Source organism: Thunnus thynnus, chromosome 13 (genome assembly GCF_963924715.1).
Source record: "Thunnus thynnus chromosome 13, fThuThy2.1, whole genome shotgun sequence".
Taxonomy (NCBI): domain Eukaryota; kingdom Metazoa; phylum Chordata; class Actinopteri; order Scombriformes; family Scombridae; genus Thunnus; species Thunnus thynnus.
This window is the reverse complement of record NC_089529.1, coordinates 726,973-752,425: the sequence shown is the minus strand read 5'-3', so window position 1 is coordinate 752,425 and position 25,453 is coordinate 726,973. Positions and strand designations below refer to the sequence as shown.

Below are 25,453 nucleotides of genomic sequence, written 5' to 3'. Positions count from 1 at the left end.
AGAGTGTATTGACATACTGTATATTTAAAAAATGTAATGAAATTCCCAAACCATATATTCAGTACTGCTATAAGAACTGTTTGCCACCTCACTATGATGTTTTCCTCATGCAACAAGCCTTTTTCATAGTCTCAGTAGTAAAAAATAAATGACGGCTGACTTCCTTTTCCAGTTCTGGTCAAGGAAAAACCCCCTGCAGACATGCACCTCGTTGTGTTAATCTGATGGCAAATTAACACATTGGTCTCATGTCTGAATAAACGCCAGAGTCACTTTGTTGTAGCCACACAGCAGTCTCACTGAGCTGAATGCTGTCAGATTAACATAAAGACCACAGCAGCACAAAGTAAAACATGCAGAGAGAGATTAAATGTTGTTGTCTTTTTCCGCCATACTGTAATACATTTATTATCTCAATCTTCATCTCTTATTCAAAGAAATTAAAAAAAGGTTAAAAAATAACCTGATAATAACCTGACCAGCACTCCTTCCTATATTTTACATTTTCATTCCAACTGAATGGATGTATCAATGAATATTCAGCAAAAACCTTTGTACAGAGCATGTGAGCTATTAGGAATAAAACCAGAGTCCCAACTCAGCATCCTGTCATTCGATGATTGTGCAAGGGACTTTATGAAACAGTCTGTTGAATTTGCTCTCTATTAACCTTAAATGGTTGAATTGATATGAACATTTATGAGTGGATTCACTGCAAGAAGCGGAGTACAGCGTTAGTGGAGTGTCCTTCGCTCTTCAACAGCAAAATAGGTTTTAAAATCCATCAGTGATGCAGCCTGTGAGACAAACTCTCAATCTCTCTAATCAGGTGCCAAATATTGTGCAGCTTGTGGATCTTTCCGTAAATGTTCTGTCATGTCTGAATAAAGTCATTAGGAATATTAACGTAAAATGTTGTGAATGACAAAAAGCCATCACTTTAATAGATAGATGAAGCCAGGAACATGTTACATATCCCGGTCTGAAATGGTCTAAGATGTCTGCTGGGAAAAGGGATAGGTTTCAAGAACAATCAAGCTCTGAAAAGAACCAAAACTATGCAAGCTCTATATGCATGACAGCAAATCAGCCACAAAAATCAAAAACAGCTGCCTGTGCTACTTTTCCCCATACATAAATTTGATATATGACAATATATGTAAACTACATAGATAGTTTATAAGTCCATGTCTCACACATATACAGTGCTGCTTGAAAGTCCTGTCCTTAATCCTATAGAAATGCTGTGGAAGGACCAGAAGCAGGCATTTCATGCAAAGAAGCCCACCAACATCCCTGAGTTGATACTGTTCTGTAAGGAGGATTGGGCTAAAATTCCTCCAAGCTGATGTGCAGGGCTGATAAACAGTTACCGGACACATTTGGTTGAAGTTATTGCTGCAAAAGGGGGTCACACCAGTTACTGAAAGCAATGATTCACATACTTTTGCCTCACACAGATATGTAAGAGTGGATAATTTTCCTCAATAAATAAATGAAAAAGTGTTTTTTTTGTCTCATATGTTTAATTAGGTTCACTTTATCTAGTTTTAAGACTTGTGTAAATATCTGATCATGTTTTAGGTCATATTTATGCAGAAATACAGAAAATTCCAAAGGGTTCACAAACTTTCAAGCAGCACTGTATGCTTACACATATATGTCAGATATACAGTGTTTTAAATATAACAAATGTCTGCTTTCATATGTCTCATATTTTTCCAGATATACACATATATAATAAATGTCTATTCCATAAATGTTACAGTAATATATAATTTAGTTATATACCGGTACTCAGAGATCCAAATATACTAAAATGTATAATGTTCTTATATGTAACATTTATGTTGCATCAAAATACGTGACAATAGATGTAAGGTGCATAAATATAAAACAAATAACTAAAAAATAAAATCTTCCTAAGAAAAGAGACAAATAACTGTTAAACTCTATTTATTAAATAGTATATACTTAGTGGTGTGCCCAAATACAAATATGTTATTCGGCAAAGCACAAATAGTGAGGGTTTTTGGGTTTTTTTGTTTTTTTTACGAATGTTTGTTTCATACAAATGTTTAAAAATTATTTGTTTTTGGGAAGAAAGAAAAATCCATGTCAAATACCAGTGCGCAGGTCAGTTACATTGCTATCTCAGTCTCTCTCTTCTGCCCCCATTAGTCTATCAGCAGGTCTCAACAAGGGAAGTCACATCCACCTGCTATATGACGCACATTTCCTTATTTGGACATCACTCCTGGAGTTGGGGGTGTTCCCCAGAGATAAAGCTGAGCTACTGACACAAGCAAAGTGCTCCCAAGGGACTCTCTATAACTGTAGTTCCCCTTTTCCTTTCCATAAAGTGAGGTTGTAAAAAATAGGCAATAAATGAAAAGTGCAAAGCAAGAATCGCCTTTGAAGTTCTTCTCTACATATTATATGCTGTGCTGTCTCTGTGTTATGGGTGCATAAATAAGAAGAGGTCTGTCTGCGCACTTTCGATGCATTTGGTTTTAGCTCAGTAGGCAGTGCAGTCGTCTATGATCTGGGAGACTGGAGTTCAGTACCTGGTGTGAGGACCTCCTTCGAGGTAGAAGATAGTTTATTCATAAACACTTATTTTAACACTTTAATATCCTAAAATTAAATAAATAAAGACAAAAACTGGATTTTTATGCCTATTCCGCTTTTATTTGAATACAAATAATTTTTCTGCCTCAACAAATATAAATACAAATACAAATATGGGCTCTCTGCACACCCCTACCCAACACACTCAACCTAACATTTGCAGATAAAAAGAAATTAATAAATGAACAGGGCAAAGCAAATATCACCTTTGAGGTTCCTCCCTACACATTACACAGTGTGCTGTCTCTGTGTTATGGGTGTATAAATAGGTAGAGGTCTGTCTGCAAAGTTTTAGCTCAGTAGTCAGTGCAGTCATCTATGATCTGGGAGACTCCAGTTCACCTGGTGTGGGGACCTCCTTCATAAGGTAGTTTATTCATGAACACTTATTGTAACAATTTAATTTTCTAAAATTTAAAGCTTAATACAAAAACTGGATTTTTAAGCCTCTTTCCATTTTTATTCAAATACAGATACAAATCATTTTGCTGCCTCAACAAATATAGATACAAATACAAATACTGTGCTGTAAAGTGTTAGGAGGTCATTGCACTGGGAGGCAGATGTAAGAAGGTGGGAATTGATCTAAGTGACTTCCTGGCTCTCCACAATGTAGCAGATCACATAGAGCAGGGGCTTCTGGATAGGGCAATAGAAAGGGGTCACATGTAGTAACACTAACAGATAACAGTTCCTTCAATGTTGATAAATTTTTGCTGCAGATTTGGGAAATAGGGAATGCTGCTATACTATAGGTCAGTATTTCGAGGAGAAACAACACAATTTCTTTAGTTCCTTCCCAAACCCAAACCATTTTGTTGCTGTTGGTAAAGTGTTAGGACACCTAACAGCTGTACCGGCCTCACTGATTTACAGAAAGTGCCCGTTTATGAACGTGCCAAACCTGGAGGTTGATTATGTTTTTACATTTTTGAATCATTATGAATTGACAACTTGAGCACAGAATTGAAAAAAAGATTAGGGCTAGCCCTCCCTAGCCTGGCTGTAGATGCAGGAATGGCACATTCACTTTAAAACGTTTCTAGTGATTCAGAGTCTGTATCTGAAACAAGTATCTGAATCTCAAATATGTCTATATATCTTAAGTTATACAGTATGTCCCATTCTTTAATATATCTGTTCATATATGGATATATATTAGATTTTTGAATGGGTCCGTTTGTCTGTAAGCATGTGATAATGGTTTGCTTGGTTTGCTTTGTTTCAAATGAGAATCTAAGAAAAAAAACTTTAATTTTATAAGTTATCAGTCAATATATTGACACTGTGCCAAACACAGTGCTACATGAACAACTGAGGAAGGATTGAATCTGTATTCATGAATGTACCATGTAGCTGATATGAAGCCCATCATCAGGTTTTGTCATGCCTAATGTGCATAATTGTTCTTGATTGGATCAAACTGTGGAGCATTTTAACAATTATAAATTCAAAATAGTCACATTTATTCTGCAGGTTCTCAGGTACAACACGACACATTTCACTTAATGTATTAACTGTGTTGCCTCAGTCTTGGAACAATGCCAGAAGCTTCATGTGCAGTTTTATTTCCAAAAAAGGCCAATTTGACTGGAATTAAATGTCAGCCTAATGTCTGAATGATTTCTGCCCCCCACCTTCTAGTAGGGTTGAGAAAAATCTAAACAAATGGTACCCCTCTTATGTATAATTATTCATGTTAATTTTGCCAACCTTAACTCCTCCCCACACCTTCCACTACTCTCCCCATTAAGTTATCATCGTAAGATTAGTGGGTAAAACTGTAACTAATGAGGGAGTTTTCAGCTGGGGTAGGTGGATAATGAACTGATGCTTCTGGAATATATCATGCTTTAAATAAGGTGGAGCTGAATCGATAATGGTAATCAGTGTTCCCCTTGCTTGCCCACGGGCTGCTGCAGATACAAAGCCTGTGAATCAGAGAACACTAATCGATCCGGGACCAAATGACAAGCTGGTGGAAAACAGCAACATTCTGACATTATAGGATTAGCCTTGGGTATAAGCACACATCACTGATTTATCTATGCACTGAACTTTTTGTACAATTTCTTATATGCTGTTGCTCCCAGCTTTCCTGTACATGAATCTAATTGTCTTCCAATTCATGATTTCATATAAGCAGTGAAGTGTGGACTTACCCAGCACAGTGAGACGGGCAGGTCGTGATCTGATAGCTGCCTGAATGGCCTGGCACTCAAAGAAAGCGTCATCTTGTATCTTTGTTCTCTGGATCAACAGATGATATTCTCCTTTACTGTGGTCTCCAACAATGTCATATCGTGGGTAACCTGAGATGTTTAGAGAAACAAACTGTTATCATGCCCATCTGTTGTATGTTTCCACAGTTTGTTTCAGTCAGCAGCTTTTCATACAGTGCTATTAATGCAAAAACCTTTAGTACTGCAACTGAATTCAAAAGTAACAGTGAATGAAGCTTGCATTTAAAATGCGTTTTTTGGAGAGTGCACACTGTATAGTGGGTCACATTTGGATTGGTGGTGTTAGGCTGATTGGCAGGGAGAAAAAACCCTAACATTGTCAAATTTGCCTCAGTGCATCACTTTCAGTCACAGAGAAGGTAATCATATTATGTTCTGTCAATGCAACCTAATGCAGAACAAGTCTTAATTTCTATTTTATAACAGGAAGTTTCGGCGAAACAGTGTCCAAACCATGTTGAAAAACCCACTGACAGCTATAATATTCTGGTTGCTATGCCAGCTCAAACTAACCAGAGGGCTTGTTTTCTTCCTACTATTCATATGTATTTACTGTGCATGTCTTTCAAAAACATTTTTCAGTACGCATGTTAGAGTCCATAAAAGCTGTAATGCCCTTGAGGATTTTTTTTTCTTTTTTTGTTATGATTATTTTTGATTATGATGACTTCCACTGCTGTAATTGGTACCCTGATGACATCAGATGCCAAATACCACCCAAAGGCCCAAATGGCAGTGGTAATGTAAGATGTGATAATTGCAGTCTACTTAAAATGCATAAAAAATAGAAAATAAACTGAACAAAACTGCTCGCTGACTAGCAAAATAGCCATTGAATTACATTCAGATTTATCCAAATACTGTGTACTAGAGTAAGTCCATTTCGTTTTTTTTGCAAAAAAACAAAAATGTGTGTTGTGATACTCCAGAAAATACCTTGCCAACATATTAAGACATACCAGGACATACAGTAGTTAAGAAGATTGTATTCTGAAAGAATAAATGACCTATGGGCAGAAATATGTGTCACTAGAAACTGAATTGGAATCATTATATTTGAATTTGAATTGCTCAATTTGAAAAACTGCGTTAAAAAACTGTATTTGAATCACATAATTTGAATTTGTATTGTTTAACTTGAATAATTGCATTGAAAAACTGAATCTGAATAGCATAATTTGAAACTGAATTTATTAGTTTGGAACCATAAACTTGAAACTGAATGTAATATTATGAAATTGAATTAAGTTGCTCTGAAACTGTATTTGATCCTCACTGAAAATTCAACTCTCTTTATACTTCCACATTCAGTTCTCGCAATTCACATTCAGTTCCTGCAATTCAATTTCAGTTTACTGAGACACACATCTGGTTGTTGAAGAAAAGCAATCAAGTTCAGATTCACAGAACTCCTTTTTCAAGTCTCCTAAAAATGACGCTGGAGTGAGTGAGGACGTCCCGTTTGATGAATTAAATTCCTCCATCCTCACATCTCTTCCTTGCATCTCTCTCTCACATCCTCGCTTGGAGGAGCTAAGACATGAGTGAAGGAAGTGAGGAGATATGTTAGTATAATGAAAAGCACCCATCACTTCTTGCTCCAAACATCCAAGATGACGATGCTCAAAATGCCAAACTTGAGGTTTCAAAACAGGAGTCCACAAAACAGGTGACATCATAGTGGCTGCGTTTTATTACAAAAATAATGGACCCTCTCTCCTCGCTTCTCGTCTCCTCTCGATGATGGCAGAGGGAGATCAGTTTCTCAGTCACGGCTGGAGGATGGAAGAGAGAGGACACGAGGAAGCATATATTAGCCAAATGAAAAACAGCCCATGGATCAATGGGAGTGAAGGAAATGGTCAAAAACATTGGTGGTGATTGGTCAAAAAGGAGTCCTGTGAATCTGAAATTGAATTGTAAGAACTGAATTTGAATTGTGAGAACCGAATGTGGAAGTATAAAGAGAGCCGAATTTTCAGTGAGGATCAAATACAGTTTCAGAGCAACTGAATTCAATTTCATAATATTACATTCAGTTTCAAGTTTGTTGTTCCAAACTAATAAATTCAATTTCAAATTATGCTATTCAGATTCAGTTTTTCAATGCAGTTATTCAAGTTAAACAAATCAAATTCAAATTGAGTTTTGTTTTAATGCAGTTATTCAAATTGAGCAATTCAAATTCAAATATAGATAATTAAAATTGAGTTTCTAGTGACACATATTTCTGTCCATACAAATCTATCATTGTGTAAAAGCAGTGGTGGGAATGTGTAGATTAGGCCCGTCTTTCTGGCTTCCTCCCTTTCCCATCTCACATACAGATAGACTTTTTCCTTTCAGGAAGAAGATCCCAACAGGCAAAGAATGTCTTTCAAAACTGGATAATGCTTTATCCGTTCTCCAAAGTCAAGTCAATGGTTTGCAGTTTAGAAGGTGGGGGAGCACACTGTGCTTGTGCTTGGTCGGAGAGGAATGAAGGAGGGAGGAGGAGAGGGAATGTGTATGTATGACAGGTCATTTTGTTTTGAGAGAGAGCAAGCTTGAGATGGTGGGGGGAGGAGGAGGCAGAGGAAGGGAGCAGGAAGTCCATTAAAGCCAAATGGACAAAGTAAATAACATTAATGCTTATTGATTCTATCTAAAATACAGCTATTTATTCTGCTGACCAACAATCAATGGCTAGAGCACTTTGAAGTCCCTCACTAACATGAGTCCATAGCAATAACACAGGACTTGTGAAAAATGCCTTCTGATTATATTGGAATACAGGACTAATACATTGCTATGGCTCATTTTAACTAAATACACACTTCATCACTGGCGATGAATTTGATGGTAAATCTAAATTTGTTTATTATTACTGGATATTAGTTGGTTATATATAGAGTTGATTTTCTATTATACTAATGAAAAAGTAATATTTTAATAAACTGGCTGCATTTACACTCACAAGTAAGTTTGGATTACTGTGACCTAAAATTTGGAAGGTTTACTGCTTCATTGAAATTAGTGTTTAATCATGAACATAGGAAAGACCAAATACCTGCAGGGAGTGTGTTTACATGTACACAAGAAATCCTGTTATAGGGAGAAATGAGGTTAAGGTGGAAAACTCAATAACTATTTTATGAACTGCAATCAAACAGTTATTGTAAAACCTATTTATACATGCAGCTGGTCAGTAATCATATTACTCCCCTAATCTACTGCCATATTTTTGAACCAGATGAATGATATGTTTTAAATTCATTAATGATATACAACGATGCAGCCAACAGAGGTAATTTTTCTTTATTTTTTGTCATTTATTTGGAGCATGGAGCATGATGGCACAGTGAGAGGATTGCCTCTGTGAAAAAGCAGAGTTTTTTTCTTATTGTGTGCATCTCTCAACTCAATGTTGATTTCCTTCTTCTTCTGCCTGTGGAGTGAATGAGTGGAATTTCGTACAGAGCCACTCTGCCATTGCAACCCACATTGTGGTTGGAAGTGGGATTACATTCGTTGTGATAAGAACTACCATAGAGAATGAATTGAAAAAGTTTAGAGAGTTAAGCTCTATTCTTGTTCTTCACATGCAGGAACTTTGTATGTAATGTTCAAGATAAAGTGCAGGATGTCTCAGGCATGTTTTCAATGGGCACTACAGTTCTCCAGATATTCCATGTGTGAGGTGTTTAGGGAACATGGGCAAAAGATAGCATCACTGATAGCCCACATTTGAGACGTTTAGGAGGCATCTGTAAATTGTAGCATCTACTTACTACCTACTGCTCTCTCTAGGTTTTGAGAAATCAGCCCATTCCGAATAGGCACTACCTATTTATACACCTATAACACAGAGACAGCACAGCATGTAATGTGTAGAGAAGAACTTCAAAGGCGATTCTTTTTATTATTTTTTTTTTTTATTTACTTTTTATTTATTGCCTGTTTTTTACAACCTAACTTTGTGGAAAGGAGAAGTGGAACAACAGGTTATGGAGAGTCCCTTGGGAGTACTTTGCTTGTGTCAGTAGCTCAGCTTTATCTCTGGGGAAGACCCCCAACTCCGGGAGTGATGTCCAAATAAGGAAATGTGCGACATGTAGCAGGTGGATGTGACTCCCCTTGTTGAGACCTGCTGATAGATGTGGCAGCGGAGCATGCTTCTATTTAACATGTTTTTTTTTTTCTTCCCGAAAACAAATAATTTTAAAAATATTTGTATGAAATAAATGTTCACAAAAAGCCCACTATTTGTGCTTTGCCGAATAACGTATTTGTATTCTGGCACACCCCTAGTAATTGCACATACACACACTACCTGCTCAGCACCAGACACACACAGTTAGAATGATGGACTTAGATTCATTAGGTAGACACAAATATGAAATCAAATGAAGTCACATTTGCGTAAGTGACAAAACAAACAAACAAAAAAAAAAAAAACATGTGCGCAGGTAAAAAAAACAAAAAAAAAAACATCTGATATCTTCTTAGAAAGTCTGGTATAACCAGAGGAACTAAGAGTAAAGCAGTTTGTATTTTGGTGCATATTTTGTGACTTCATGTTTCAACTGGTATAAAAACTAAGGAAGCAGTCGGATGCAAATAAATTAGCTATATATTCTTGTTAAGTTCATCCCACATTGGCTATGGCATAATTGTTTACATGGCATAGTTGTTTGCACTAACCATATACAGACATCCAATTTGAGATTTGAAAATAAACAGAATTTAACTATATATATAGTTTAACATTTAACTATATGTACACTCCAGCAGTGTAAGTTAAGGCAAACATTTTGAAAAAGCCTTGTTTAAGGATGATGAATCTCTAAAGGTGTGTGCATACAGAATTTAATTCCAAAGCCACTCTGGACAGTGCTCATGCATAAGTTGATTTTAAGAAGATAAGGTAGGATACCAAACAGCAGGAGAGAAGAGACAATTAGATGCTACACTCTTGTGCGTTATCGTGTTACATTTACAATTCACTCAAACATATAAATACAATATCTACAATAATAAAGGTAAAAACTGAAATGACAGTTTCATCCTGAGAATCAGTCCAGCTGTGGTCTTGGTGGACGTGTTATATTAGAGGAATTCAGACACTGCTGACTCAAAACAATATGCTTATGGATGTTGTTCAACCATGCCCTGCTTATCAAGGTGAAAGGCTGGGAATTGAAATGCAATACCAGTGCAGGGGAAATGTGGGCAAGCTGATGGGCAGAGTTGAGCTGTCAGCTTAGCCTACCAGAAAATGACAGAATGAGAAATTTAAGTCTCACGTCTCCTGCATTGAAAGCACTTTCTATTCAAGGGAAACTCAGCTTGCTACAGAACGTCATGTTACAAATTCCTTTTGTTACAAGTTTGTGTTAGCTGGCTATGGTTCTTTAGTGATTTAAAATATTTTGAGACTTGTGGTTCTAAAATGATCACTGTCTTTCCATGATGGACTATTTGTTAGTCTCCATTTTATTAATCAAATCTTAAGGCTATATAACAATAATAATACTACTACTACTACTACTACTAATAATAATAATAATAATAATAATAATAATAATAATAATAATAATAGTGTAGTCTGAATTGAGCAGACATCAACTCTGTCAGTTGATGTCTGCTCACTTCATGTTGAGAGCTATGAGGATGGACACATAGAACCCTCTGAATGTTGCAGCTCGATTTTAATTGAATGTTTTGCAGTGATTTATTATTCAGATGTTTCACACGGATGGCAGATTTCCTGATAAGGCCAAACAACTATGAACAAATTTAGGAACCTACTCCTACTTAGCAGGAAACATAAAGTAACTGGACAGGTGCAAGGAGGTCATAGTTAAAATACAGAGGTGGAGAAGGCTACATGGAAAAACTCTCATGATGAAAAGTAGTTTGGGGAAAACAGAACTACCAACTAACATCTTCCCTTTCAAAGCCTGTTTCCACTGCAGTGGCATTAGTTGCTTCCATGAACTCTTACATTTGAGCTAACCTTATTCTGATCCTGATCCCACCTGTTCCTGTCTGTTCCTGTCTGTTCCTGCCTGTTCCTGCCTGTTCCTGCCTGTTCCTGCTTTTCCTGTGGTTTTGACCTTTGGACTGTTTTTTGACTTGCCTCGTTTGGACTTGTTCACCGTTCTTGGACTGATTTCCCTTTTCCTTTCCATTTACTGTCTGTTGTGTCTGCATTTGGGTCCTCCACCTGTCTGCCCCATACACCCATCCATGACAGCTATTCTCTTTTAGTGCTAATATCTGGCAGGTTTATATACTCTTTTACTTTGTGCTCTGTCAATAATTATAATAACCTGTTTAAACAGCAGTGAGGTGTCAGCAAGAAGGGCTCTCATCTGTTGCCCTGGCAAAAAGGCCAATTACACACTCACCTTCAAATAAACACTAACAGTTCAAGAGGAAGAGAGAGAGAAATTGAGGCTTTCCACTTCTGTCTACTTCTCATCATTGATGTGCAATCAAGAACGAATTGCTGTTTACACCCTGACAGCCACACACATGCACAAACAGATGCAGTTGAATACATACATAAACACACATGAACCCCACAAATGTGTACACAAACACAGCTGCTACCTGTGCCGAGTTCAGTCAATAGCGATGTTTGGTTAGACACCGGTGGGTCCCTGAGGGCCCAGTAATTACGACTTTCAGTGACACTAGGGAAAGGCCCTGGAGTGAGATAGAAAAGAAATGATGGCAGAGAGTTGTCCTCCGAGGCCTAATTAGGGGAACACTGCCTATGACAAAGTGGGAGGTTAGAAAAGAGGCCAAGGCAGACGATGTCTTTTGGGGAATGTATCATGTTAACATGTTAAAATATGTTTGTATGACTGTGTACACTAGCAATGGCTCAGTGGATTCAAAGACCTAGCTTTGAGAGATATTTTATAGCTTTCGCATTTTCCTTAGTTATTTAGATTATGTGTTGCATCCTCACTATTACTGGAGCTCAAACATATGCAGATAAATGTGCTGTTATTGACCTAACCCTGCACCTAGACAAACATACTCTTCTCAGAAAGCTGATTGGAGGAAATAATTTCCTCACGCAGTTCGAGTCTTCAAAACAGCCCAGGGAAAGATGGATTAAGTGGGGGTAGGAAGTCACATGTGGTTTGGAAAAGAGCAAAACACAATTAACCATCTGTCAGAGCAGCAGGTGTTGTGATAAATTGCAAATTTCGAATGTTGACTTTTTGTAACCCAGCTGGACGTACTAACAAGGAGGCTCTCCATATATTTATATGTCAATGGACCGAATAGCTGGGCTAGTGTGACAAGTGTTTTCCCAATATGTGTTACAGCCTCAACACCAGGGGTGTGCCCGAATCCAAATACATTATTTGGCAAAGCACAAATAGTGGATTTTTTATGAACATTTATTTTGTACAAATATGTTAAAAATGTTTTTGTTTTTGTTAAGGAAAAAAAAAGTCAAATATCAGCACACGGGTCAGTTACATCGCTATCTCAGTCTCTCTCCTCTGCTCTGCTGTTATGTCTATCAGCAGGTCTCAATGAGGGGAGTGACATCAACCTGCTACATGACACACATTTCCTTATTTGGACATCACTCCCAGAGTTGGGGGTGTTCCCCAGAGATAAAGCTGAGCTACTGACACACGCAAAGTACTTTCAAGGGACTCTCCATATCCTGTTGTTCCACTTCTCCTTTCCATAAAGTGAGGTTGTAAAAAATAGGCAATAAATGAAAAGTGCAAAGCAAGAATCGCCTTTGAAGTTCTTCTCTACACATTACATGCTGCGCTGTCTCTGTGTTATGGGTATATAAAGAAGAGCTCTGTCTGTGCATTTGCGATGCATTTGGTTTTAGTTCAGTGGACAGCGTAGTTGTCTGATCTGGGAGACTGGAGTTCAACACCTGGTGTGGGGACCTCCTTCGAAGTAGAAGATAGTTTATTCATAAATACTTTTTTTATGCCTATTTCCTATTATTATTATGCCTATTTCTTTTATTCGAATACAAATATAAATCATTTTTCTGCCTCAACAAATATAAATACAAATACAAATACTGGGCTTTCTGCACATCCCTACCCAACACACTCAACCAAACATTTGCAGATAAAAAGAAATGACGTCATTCATAGTGTTCAACCAAACAAGAAAATAACCACTGTGGAGACTTTCAGTGTCCACATGAACAGGACTAAAAACAATGGAGCATTTAACCAAAGATCAGTCCAAAAAAACTGAAATGAACCAATGATGTTGTGATGAGAAGCACAGTGACAATGTTTTATAGTACAGTATGGGAATGTGGTTAATGACTGACATGGACCACAAAGTGGAAGGTCACTTCACTGGAATGCTAAGTAACATAAGGTCTTATGTTGCACCCACAAATCACACAGGACTCAGAATGAAAATATTTTATTTTTATTTTTTATTCTGAAAGAAAAAATGAAAAAAAATAGTGTTTTTGCTGGTCTTCAGTAGCTTTACTCTATGTGTGACTGCCAACTCAACCGGCTTAGAATAATATATAATATATGGCAATGATCAAAGTATTGTATAAAAATCACAGTATCCCAAAATAATGATACATTCTCAATTGAAACAATTCTATTTAAAATCAATAAACTGAATTCCAAATAAATTCCAATAAACATAAAACAGGCTTATAATAATCTAATAATCAGAAGTATCAGAAATGAATAATTCTAATATATCAAAAGGTATTAAAACTCATTCATTGATCTACAATTCTTATGACAAGTATATTTTATAGAAAACAATATATGAAACCAAAGATTACAATAAATTCAATGGTATTACAAATTAAGCTCTTTTTTATAGGTTTACTAACTACTAAAATCACACATTCTGTACTAAATACAATATATTTTAGCTATATTTACAATGAAGCTTGATTCTGCACTCTATTTACATCTTATTAGTCCATACGTGAATGTTTACCATTGCTATGGCAACAAGTGATAGCTTACATTAGCATATGTTAGTTAGCTTAGCTCAATCGTTTGACAAACAAGAATCCATAAAATCACAATTCAGCGTATTTAAAAAAAATCACCAGCTAATGTGTTGTCACAGGTTAGATTGTCAGAATTAGAGAAATAACAGCTTCAATCCCTGAGGAGCTATGTTAACATTAGTGACTATTGCACTCACTTGTGTGCAGTTACAGTACATTACAGTTCCCTCAAACAATATAATGAAGCACAATATGAACTATAATTTATCTATTAAGGGTAGACTACTGATAAAATCTGAAGGTGCTTAGGTGACATTTAACCACCTGAAAGAACAAATGAAAACAAATGGTGATCTTGCTGGTCTTCAGTAGCTTTACTCTATGTGTGACTGCCGACTGAAGAACGCAGCGCTAACCCACAGCTCATATAGCCACAGCTGCTCTCGTGCCTTTAAATCAAATCAGTAACGCATTAAATTGAATGGGGGGTGTCTGTAAAGATACAAAATCATTTTCATATACATAAAATAAAGTTACACTTGAGTGGGAAAATACACATAAATACCCTATATGTCACACCTACAGTACAGAATTCTGTCCTGTCTTTAGTCCTTGCTCTTATAGTCCAGTCTTCAAAACAACTGAGTTAAAACTGAGAGTTTTGAAGCAGAAGTAGTAGAAGAAGAGGAACTTCCTCCAGTTGCAGCACAAAGCTAGTGAGTTTTAACAGCAGCAAAAATATGCTGGTGGACTGTAAGCTACATATTGCTTTGTTGTGGTTGTAAAGTGTGCAAATAAAAAAACTCCAAGTTATACTAGAGCCCAACGTTGACCTGAGTCTCTGTTTGCAACACGTGACTATTTTAGTATATGTACTCGCCAAATGGAAAATCTACCTGCATTTGGCGCTTGCACAACAAAACAGTATTTTATCAGATGATTACTTTTTTCTGCTGTGGATTGTGTAGACTAATACATCCATTCATTTAGAACACTGAAATTGCTCAAACGTCAAGCATCATCAAGGAAAAATACCATCTTGTTTGCCTGATCTTGAAGGATTGCATTTGTCACCCAGTTGATTAGAGAGAAGGAGAGACCATTCTGCTGTGGTTGAGTTACATTGACTTTGAACTAGTGAGGGACTGCGAACAGATTAATGAAGCTATGTCATGAAAAGCTGTCAATTCATAAGCTTTCTTGTCTAAATCAGAAACGGTCTGGTAATATTAAGCTCAACTCAAGCTCAGCGCAGGTATGGGAAAATGCTTTCAACAAGCTTTCAGCTCAATCCTGTCTTACATTGTTTTCTAGGTCCTGCTAGACACTGTCTTTAAAGCCTGGGTTGCGCACACTACACTAGAAGTCACCCTATCATGTCTCAAAACGTTTACTGTTCATGCTCAATATTTACAATAATGCAAAGGCGATTCAGCTAAATAAAAACTGTTAAGTCTTTTCCAGTCATCTGCCTCAAGTCAAAGTCAAGTCGAGTCTTATCAGTGTTAGTCAAGCAAGTCGCAAGTCCTTAAATTTGTAACTTGCGTCCAGTCATGTGACAGGTGCTAAATACCTTCCAGAAACAAACAAATAAGCTAATACATAATCAATATTAACATACAGATGTGAATCTGCATGCTAAAAAAAAGTCTCAAGTTCATATGACAGATTGAAAGTCACCCACTTCCTTTAAGAATTCCAATGATGGCTGTGATCCTCTGCAATGAGCCTCAGCAAGCCTTGTCCTGAGAATACAAAAACAGAAAATATGTATCATGCTCTTAAAAGTGCCTGCACACCAACAGGTGGCAACTCTGAAAGAGTGCTGTTTGCCGCTTGAACAGAAATTGAGCATGATCAAACCTAGCCTCTTTTAGTGCAGGGACATTAAGAGTTTAAAAAGGTCTGAAATTAAGGTTGGGGCCAGATCAAGCTGTTCTTTAAATGTGATCAACAAAATCTTAAAACCATTTGTAAAACTGACTGGTATCCTGTTTTGGGATGCTTAATTTGGAGTGATGTAGTAGTCTCTACATTTGGAATCAGTTTAAACTCTGGTGCAGTATTTCGCACAAGCTTTAGGCAAGAGAGTGATTTTCAGTTTTTGACTTGCAATACAGTGATTGAATTATGCAGAATATACAGTTTAAAACACAAAAATCAACAAACAACAAATATACACATTATATATAAAATAACATGATTAAAATCCTATCATCAATACAGTGAAAATTCTCAAAATTACTGATCATCTAGCCTATCGATAGAAACTGAAATCTTGGTGCAGATGGCCAAAATTAGTTTAACATAATTATGTATGGATTTCTTTACTGTGAATATGTAGTTTATTTACATAGCAGTCAAAGTATGTATATCCATGCTTCACTGACGCACAGGGTTGGGAGAAAATAGACTTGAAGCTTAAAAGAACAGAGCAGCAGAATAGCAGGTTTATCTCCTGTGCAGCATACGCACTAGGGCTGTCACTTTTTCCCAAAATAAAGTTTGAATGAATTCACAGTGCTATGGAATTCATTCAAATTATATAGAACATTCGCATTATGTAATTTATAGGCAAAAAATAGGAAGTTAGGTGAGGTTGTGTAGCTGCTAGTGCTCTGATTCTTTAGCCTCACTTGGGTGAGAAGCTAACAGGTGACTCCATTTGTTGTTGTGGTAACGTTACTGCAAAGTAGTTGCTTCATACAAAGTCGACAAACAGCCTTATCCTTATCGAAAATTTTGCCATTGATAGAGTAACATCCAAAATGCTTACACACAGTGCTTCTGTGATGCGTTAGTGTTGACATAATCCAAGTTTCGTCCAGTTTTCATTGCACTCTCTCTACCTAGCCCTATGTCATTGCAATAGTTCCAGTGTGACAGTGCGGTTTAGCCACTGATCTATATAATGAGTGAGCTAGTGCACACACCTGGTAAACAGATAGTAAGCCTGGGTCATGCAGTGTAGCACCCAGAAGCAGTTCTTTAATATCCACTTGGCTTTCCCCTGGCTGAGAACGCCCTCCTGCAGGGTGGTGAGGCTGGGTATGACCATGGGGATGTTGAGGCCCGGAACCTTCCAATAACCATGCAGGCCATATGTGAAGGCTGTGCCTGGGAAAACCATGCCAGTGATGCAAAACAACTCAGGAAGAGGCTGGGGGATGCAAAGTTCAAATAGTAATTATCATGATTAAAATACTTATTTTATCAATAAATTTGTGACACATTGATATACTAACATTACATTAAAACATACATATTTTGAGGTGTTCTATTATTTTCCATGTGTATTACAACTGTATTTCTAACCCTAACTACAGATTGTTTCAGCTTCTGCCATCTGGTAAACAGTACTGTGGCCTCAAAGCCAGCAGGCTCCGAGACAGTTTTTTCCACCAGACAACCAGGCTTCTGAAAAATGAAAACACACACCCTCACACACACACTCACACACAGCAGTTTACACATGCTACACTATACATATCACTACCACACTATAAATTACTGCGATGTGTTTCTATTTCAAATGCTATATAGCTGTTACTGTGCTGCTATATTGCTATTTTATTGTTATTATTGCTAGTTGTTGCTGTTGCAAAGTCGACACACACAGGAACACACACACCAACTAAGTTGGTGTGTGTGTTCGACTAGTTGGTAGGCGGCAGGTTACCGGTAATGTATTTACTAGCAGTAAATAGGAGCAGCTGGGCGGTCTAATGTTTCTTTAATTAATAGTATTAGTAACTCATCAAGCTAACTGGCTAAACTTATTAACACTAGCATACTAGCTGTCACTCAAAGTCTTTCTCAGGTCACAACTTGCCACAGCCTTTTATTTAATGTTTGCAGGACAGAATAGGAGCTTAAACATGTAATTGGTCAATTGACAAATGTAACTTATTTAACGTTACCATGACTGATGTGAGATTCTGATTCAAGGCTAACCTTAATAGCTTCAATAGGACTGGCATAACGTTATGTTATCTGACGCCACACAGACTTGCATACAAAAAGCAAATGCTAACGTTAGCACTGCTGAGTCCACATACATTTTAAAATTCTGACACTTAGGCAATGTCAATGCTTTAGTTATGTCAAGTTGTAGTTAACTTAACATTGCTATCTTACTTTCCTTTTCTGCTGCCCTTGGTGTTAGCTCAACTCATGACAAGTTCAGTTCATATCTCTCTTTATATGAAACTTCATATGAAGAAAAACAAAATGATTACCTTACCTTTAGTGAAAGCTGAATATGAATCATCATGCTCAAATCAACAGGCTTGGGAAATGACTTGCATTACTTTATCCCGAGAAATTGTCTCGCTGTAGTCTCTGCGCTTCAGACAGAGGTCAACAAAGTGTATTCAAACAATTGAGTGTTGCGCAATCATTGGATGACTCACACCAGGAGGACCCGCCCCAGAACTCAAACAATATCATTGGTCGAGATCATCTCCCCACAGCGTGATTCATCCAATGATTGTACAGCATTCATTTGAATCTGCGCGCACTTTCTTGATCTATCTGAAGCACAGAGACTTTATTTATTTATATGTTTTTTTCGACTATTTTAAGGTCTTACATCCATGTCTTTCATCACTTCACCCCCATATTACCCATATTATCAAAGCCCGAGCCTTGGTTGAACTGTTAAGTCCTAGCATCAAATCCCAGTCTTTCACACATCTCTCACCTATTGCTAAAAAAAACAAAAAACATTTTTAAACCATTGTAAAGCTTTACTCATATTGACTCTTTATTCACCCTATATTGGCTTTTCGCCCTTTGTTCCCAGTAGAAATGTTGGAGTGACCTAATGATTTGAGGGAGCAGTAGGACTGCAATGAGGGCTTTGAATTTTGTTGAACATAGACTGACTGTTTGGGTCTTAATATTAAATCTACAAATGATTGCACCTTCACAAGGAAAAAACACATGGATGCTACATATGTAATTTCAAGTTGTGGTCTAACATAATGTATTGGGAGACATCTTCCAACATTTTTAAAGTGGATTTACAGCCACTATTAAAGCTACCCTCAGTTTTTGAAATGAAAATACTTATCTTTTTTAAAATAAGCATGTGTTGCACATGTATGATATAAAAAACACTGTCAGGACAGCATCTCACAAAAATAATGAATGAAGTTGTCAGCCCTCACAAATAAGTGTGAATCACTTTTCTGATGATGCACAGCAGCAAAAAACAGACACATTTCAGCCCTACGCTTTCCTCAACGTTACTGAAACAATTGTGGGTGTGACCCCTATTAAACAGCAGCCAGGAACCTGCTGGTGATTACTTGTCTTGCAAGGCAGCTGGATTTGCAAGATCACGACATCACGAGAGAATCCATCTTGTCAGGCTTCAAGTTATGCGCTTGTATCCGAGCCACCAGTGGTTCGGACCAATCAACGTCACAAATCCAGCTGCCTCACAAAGTAAGACAGTGATAGACAGTGATAGACAGATGGTTCATCCAATCACCTGCCAAGTATTTTTTGCCCTGCCCCTTTCCAAACACTTTCCATGGACGACTTTGCAGATGGTTCTGTGTATCAAACCATCTGGCGCGTCAGGTTAGGTGATTACAACCAGCTGCTATAAATCATACAAACAGGCATCATCAAAAAATAAGTACTAATAAGAAAAATAAGAAAATTTAAGACAATTTAAGCCATCCAAGGAGATATATTACATTATGTGATTGCAACAACCAGATAGTGATCACCTAATTTACAAACAAACAATAAAAATAGCATGGAGGTGAACACATGTAACTTCAGCATGTTCATAATCTCCATAAAAAATAGCCTGCAAGTGCATGTACATAAATACGCACAACCACGAGACAAATATTAATCAGAAGAATATCAGTAAAAAAATAGTAATTTAAAAAATCAATAGGAAGAAATATAACACATTCTGTGATTATAACAGCCAGATGAGTGACCGATAGCTCTACTCAATATATCACACATGTGATAGTAACAGCAAAATAAGTGACCAATAGATTTACATGCTAACGATAAAAATGCATGTATGTACATATGTAGACCAATCATGTGCAAAACCTCCATAGATAATGCAAATACATAAATTAGAAACAAGAAAAAAAATCTATCTAATAAGTAATGGTAAGAAATCAGCCAAATAAGTACTGATTTACACACTAAATATATCACATTCTGTGACTGCAACACTCAGATAAGAGACCAATAGGTGTACACAAAAATGTATGTATGCGAATATGAAGACAAATCATGGGCAAAACCTCCAAAGAACATACAAATGCATATACATCAATAATAAACAACAGTTTTACAACAGTTGGACTGTTAAAATGCAGATAATGTTTACAGTAAATATCTGTTGTTGTTTTTTTAATTCTCTGTAGAATAACAAGGTTTTTTTTTTTACTATTATTTGATGGTAACTGTTAACTTTTTTTTTTCTTTTTTTCCATTCAATTTAAAGTTTTGCTGTAAAAAAAAAAAACAGAAAAATACCCTAATTTTACATTCAGTAATAGGATGTGTATTTTTTGTATTTTTACATAGAGTTCAATGTAAGTTAACATTCAAGACCATTAAGTAATTTAATAATCCTGTTGAAAAAACTATAATATTCCATTATATTAATTTACAGATTACAGCCTTTATTTTATGGTGAATATTTTTAATAAAAATGATTTACTGTGTTTTCATGGCATTTACACTTAATGTAGAATTTTAAAAAAAAAAAAAAAAGTAAAATAATACAGTAAATTTCTTTGAAGTAAGTTTTTTTTTACAGTGCAGGGAAGCATACTACCCTTAATAAGAACATCAGCAGCTCCATCATCAACATTAAAGTTGAGACTTCTTTAATACTAATAGAGAAGTCAACTTGAGTTGTTAAGTTTCTATTAATTAATTAAGGAAGTGAAATGAAGCATAAAGCAGTTTTATTTGCATTTTCCTTCACAGTAAGTTCACCTTTGCAGTCATGTCACAAATCTGCTAAAAACCATGGCTGGTACCCATTGAAAAACAAAGATATAGCCCCCTGAAAAATATTGTTTTGGTGTGGGTGTATGTCTGTTGTATAGATAATAGTAAACACTGTTGTGTCAAAAGTTAAATTTGCCTCTAATTTCAAATTGTGACTGAACTGTCTTGTCTTTAGCTAGTCTCCACTCTAAAAAACTGCAAATGTATAGGATTACAGCTTGAGATCAGTCTAATCTCAATTGTGAGATGTTTTGTTTTGTTGCTGTAGCACGGTTAGCAAACTAACCAACAGGCTAATAAATCAACATTGTTGAGACCTGGCACATAGCTGTGGGTGGACTCACTTGGCACTCAGGCCCACCCAATCAGAAAGCTTCTTTTTTGCTGTATCATCCAGTGAATACTGTTTCAAATGGGACTATGTGACCAATAAAAATAAAACAATTGTTTCTTGATTCATGTTTACCATATGATGATGTTGAGTGGTAGTGCATTTCGCAAATATTTAATGTTACTGAGCATGTTGGTGCTAGTATACCTCTATCCATAGTTGCACAGTTGCATCTGTCAGTTGTGTGTGTGTGTGAATATGTGGCTGCTGTGCCACCCATGTAGCCATGGGTGTGCCTGAATGTGCCCTTGCCATCTAAATCTCAACCTGTTACACCCAGCATAATTATAGCAGATGTCACAGGCCATCAGACAGGTTGCGGTGCTGAAGTGATCACTGTGATGTGACTCAGCTGACACACTTATGATGTAATGTTAACGCTACAACAACGGCTACACAGTTTTGAATGTGTTTTTTGAAAAAAGTTGAGGAAGAAGAAACTCTGACTGAGTCCACCAGACTCATCGGCACACAACGAGGTAAAGCCAAATTTGTATATATTTCCCTGCGCAGCCAAGAATGGAAAATCAATCATCACAGTGGTATGGATAGTTTTCTTGACACAATAGAGTGTAAGGATGCAGTTTTGTGCAGAGCTGTTTTTTCGTGAGCTGACTGGTACAGAAGCAACAATGGCTTTAGACTATAATAAAAGCACCAGGGATGTGTTACATGTACGATTTCTGTCCAAGTTAGCACCTCTGCTGTCTGGGTTTATGTTTAGTTGCCTCTTTGTGCAGTAAAATAGTTAATTAACAGTGCCATGCGCTGTAGAGCTGATGAGCAACCAGTCTTACCGGTGCAAATATACTGTATTTTAGACCGGACAGGCTATAAAAATGTTGTCTGTACTGTTGTGTATAGCATTATCAGACTGATGCTCTGTTGGTTGAGCATGTTGGCTGGGCAGTGTTTTGCTGTTATTGCCTGTGATGCACAATGTTGGAAAATAAACTGGTTGCTTGTTTTTCAGTTTGCCTACATTTGTTCTTTTTTCTTCTTCTAACTTTTCAGAAGTCACTTTTTCTGGGAAAAGATGGCCCACCCACTTTTCTAGTGGACTACTCAAAATACAATTTCTGCTGTTAGCCAAAAGTGCAGTATCCAATCAGTACTCTGTATAAGCCAATATCCCGAATTTAAGGAAGTGATCTGGTATCACGAAGAAAAAAGTGTGGGTGCATCCGTAGAAATGTGTACTGTAAGACTTTACAAGGAGTGCCTGAACACAATAAATTGTATGATTTGGGGCATTTTATTGAACTAACATGTTTGACTCATGTAGAGAATCATATATTGCATTTGAATCCACTAATACAATCAGATAAGATCAGGGAGTAAGTGATTACCTGACAGATCCCTGTTAACACCCAGAGCCATGCCATCACGCAGCCAGAGCACCATGCCATGGTAGCCTGGGATGGAGCAGGGCAGGGTGACTGGCTGGCCAGCCACTACCACCAAGTCTGTAGGTTGTTGAGTGAACACAGCAGAGCTCCCTGGAAGAGCAAAAGGAGTAAACTGATCAGTCCAACTTGTATGATAAACACCAAGTGACACCAACTACAAATAAGCAAGCAACTGGTAAACTCCTATACAAACATAATCAGCAAAAACACACTGCAAACTCACACACTTTATGAAAATGACAAATAAAAAGTACAGGCAACTCTACCATTATATGAAAATGACTTCAAATGCAAGGCATGCAAATTAGTACACAAAAAGCTACCGAATTAAAAGCACCTAAGAAATTCTACAATATACATATTCCATATATCTGCACCCTTACACATTAAGTGATAAAATATTACTGCATTCTTACAACTTTTTTTTTCAGGAGCTCTGTGATGATCTTCCCAGTGAGGCACATAAATCAACACTAAAAGTGTAGGCCCAAGTGTAACATAAATGTTTTGGAGTGTGTGTGTTAACAGCTCATAACCCAAATTCAGAGGCGTGTTGAGAGGAACTGTACTAGCCATATGTTGTCACTGAACACAGGAGCTCTATTAAGAGAAAGGATGTAACCCTGTTGCAAGATATTTCAATGAAAAGCAACATCAAATCTGATCTTTATTTTTCACAGGCTTAGAAGTGATTAAGCCCAGCCCAAGAGGTGGTAATGTTAGTTTTCTTAGGAAAAAGAGAGAAGCATTTTGGATTTTCTATTTCCAAAGTTTATCTCCAGGGGGTATGAATGAAGATTTCGCAATTAATGAGTTTCTGTAGTGGTTTTTTAATACCTCTCATTTATGTGGATTTGTAGTGTTTTTTATTATATAATTTTTATGACATAATTTTTATGATATATCTTTTATGATGGAATTTTTTAATGATGTATTATGATTTTTTATTTTTTATCACTTTTTAATTTTTATTTATTTATTTTTGTTTTTTTTTATCAATTTATATTTTTGTACTATGCATCTTTCTGCTCCCTCTATACACAGCACTTTATAAAGCTTGTATGCCATATCTAATAGGCACATTTTTGGATGAACCCAAGTACCACCCCCTACTTGCACCTTTCTACTTGGGGGACCAAATATGGTGTCACTCATGTCCCTTCTTGGACACTCCCCTTGCCTCTGTTAATCTTGGACAACGATTGGCCTGAAACCACATGACCATATATCCAACCCATCTTTTTAGATGTCCCATTGGCTGATATGTGTCTATTTGTATATGATTGGTTGTCTTTTATATTTTTTTTACTTTTTTTACCTTTTTTCATACCCAACTTACTTTATTTAAATGGTGTTTGTAATGTGTTTTATGATGACCCTGATGAAGGCCACAAGCCGAAACGCATCGGTCAACTAATAAAGTTGTTCCTCATACTACAAGTGTTGCGGGAGTTCTCATCTTTCTGGCCATATGTTTGGTCAGAAAATTGCCTGGGGCCACAAGACATCATAAGGCCTTTGAATTGCAATAATTTTAATACATAATGTTGTTACTATAAAATTGTTGTTATTACATAATGTTGTTTTATTATAATTTCTTCAGAAACAGGATTTTCTAGTTCTACTGATTATTTTGCAGTCAGTGGCTATCAACAGTTGTCAATGTAATTGCATGTGTACCTTCCATTTGCATTTACATACAGTCTGCTTCTCCCTGCTCCCCCTAAACCAAATCTCTAACCTCTTCACCTCTGCCACTCTTCCCATACATTGAGAGTGACCCATAGGGTGTTGGTGTGTGTGAAAGAGGAGGACACAAACTTTTTCTGCACAAACTAATTCTGATATGAATAGCATAATTCCATGTATGCAAATGTTTTTTGCATGTTCATTTTACTAAGGTTTGGTGTTTAAATGATATCTCTGATGTTTATTATAGCAGTAATAATTAATGTCAGGATATCTTGCATTTTCACTGTGGTAGACATTGCATGTTTACTGTCATTTAGTAGCATAAATAATGGCTTTGGGAAACCTACTCTCAAGTTTATATTAGGTATGACATAAAGGATATGCCCAATTTTGAGTACATCTGTTAATAGAAGTGCAAATTTAGGGTTCACACCAAGATGAGGGTCAACTCCCCTGGTTGCCAACCCTTTAATTGCTACCTCAATGACCTGCTGTGTTTGCCATAAACCCATGGTAAAAGCTGCATCCACCATCTAAATCTAGACGAAGACTTTGCCTGCCTGAACGCTAAACATTCTGCTCTCTGTGGCCTACTGAGAGCTCCGATGGATCGCCAAGCTTCATGCCACCAGCTGAGGACCCCTGCTGCAGGAGACTGCCAACGGGCTGCACAGTTGTCCCACCAACATCCTTCACCACATTCTGCCACATGTACTGTCCATGTATTTAATATACTCATGGGGCATTCCAAAGTCTTCTTACCAGAATTATAGAAATTCATCTCTTTACCTAGTAGCATCCCAAAACAGTTATAGATATATCAGTTATCGTTAAGTATAATTATCATGTATTTTCCTTATTTTAATCTTTATTATAATTAAATTTATCGTAAATAAATTATATAATAATAGTAATAACAAGTTCAAGTTCAAGTTTTTCTCCCTCATGCCTGAGCCAAAACTACATTTTTAAACTTTAATGTGAAGCCTGTAACAATAATGTTTTTGCTACAATAAACATCATTGGCTACAACAGTGTATGATGCTGTGGTTCTCACAGTCTGTATACATCTGAACAATCAAGTCTGTCAAGTTTTAAATATGGG

The 25,453-nt window shown here is 36.8% G+C and overlaps 1 protein-coding gene across 1 annotated transcript in view; it reads right to left on the bottom strand.

The window, feature by feature from the left end:
• LOC137195111 (kin of IRRE-like protein 3) overlaps window positions 1-25,453 on the bottom strand; it is a 289,828-nt gene that overhangs the window by 104,635 nt on the left and 159,740 nt on the right. Inside the window, exons 2-3 of the mRNA XM_067607187.1 lie at window positions 22,597-22,746; window positions 4,794-4,943 (exon numbers count right to left, since the gene is read on the bottom strand). Coding sequence (XP_067463288.1) covers window positions 4,794-4,943; window positions 22,597-22,746 — 300 coding nt within the window. The remainder of the gene's footprint in view (window positions 1-4,793; window positions 4,944-22,596; window positions 22,747-25,453) is intronic.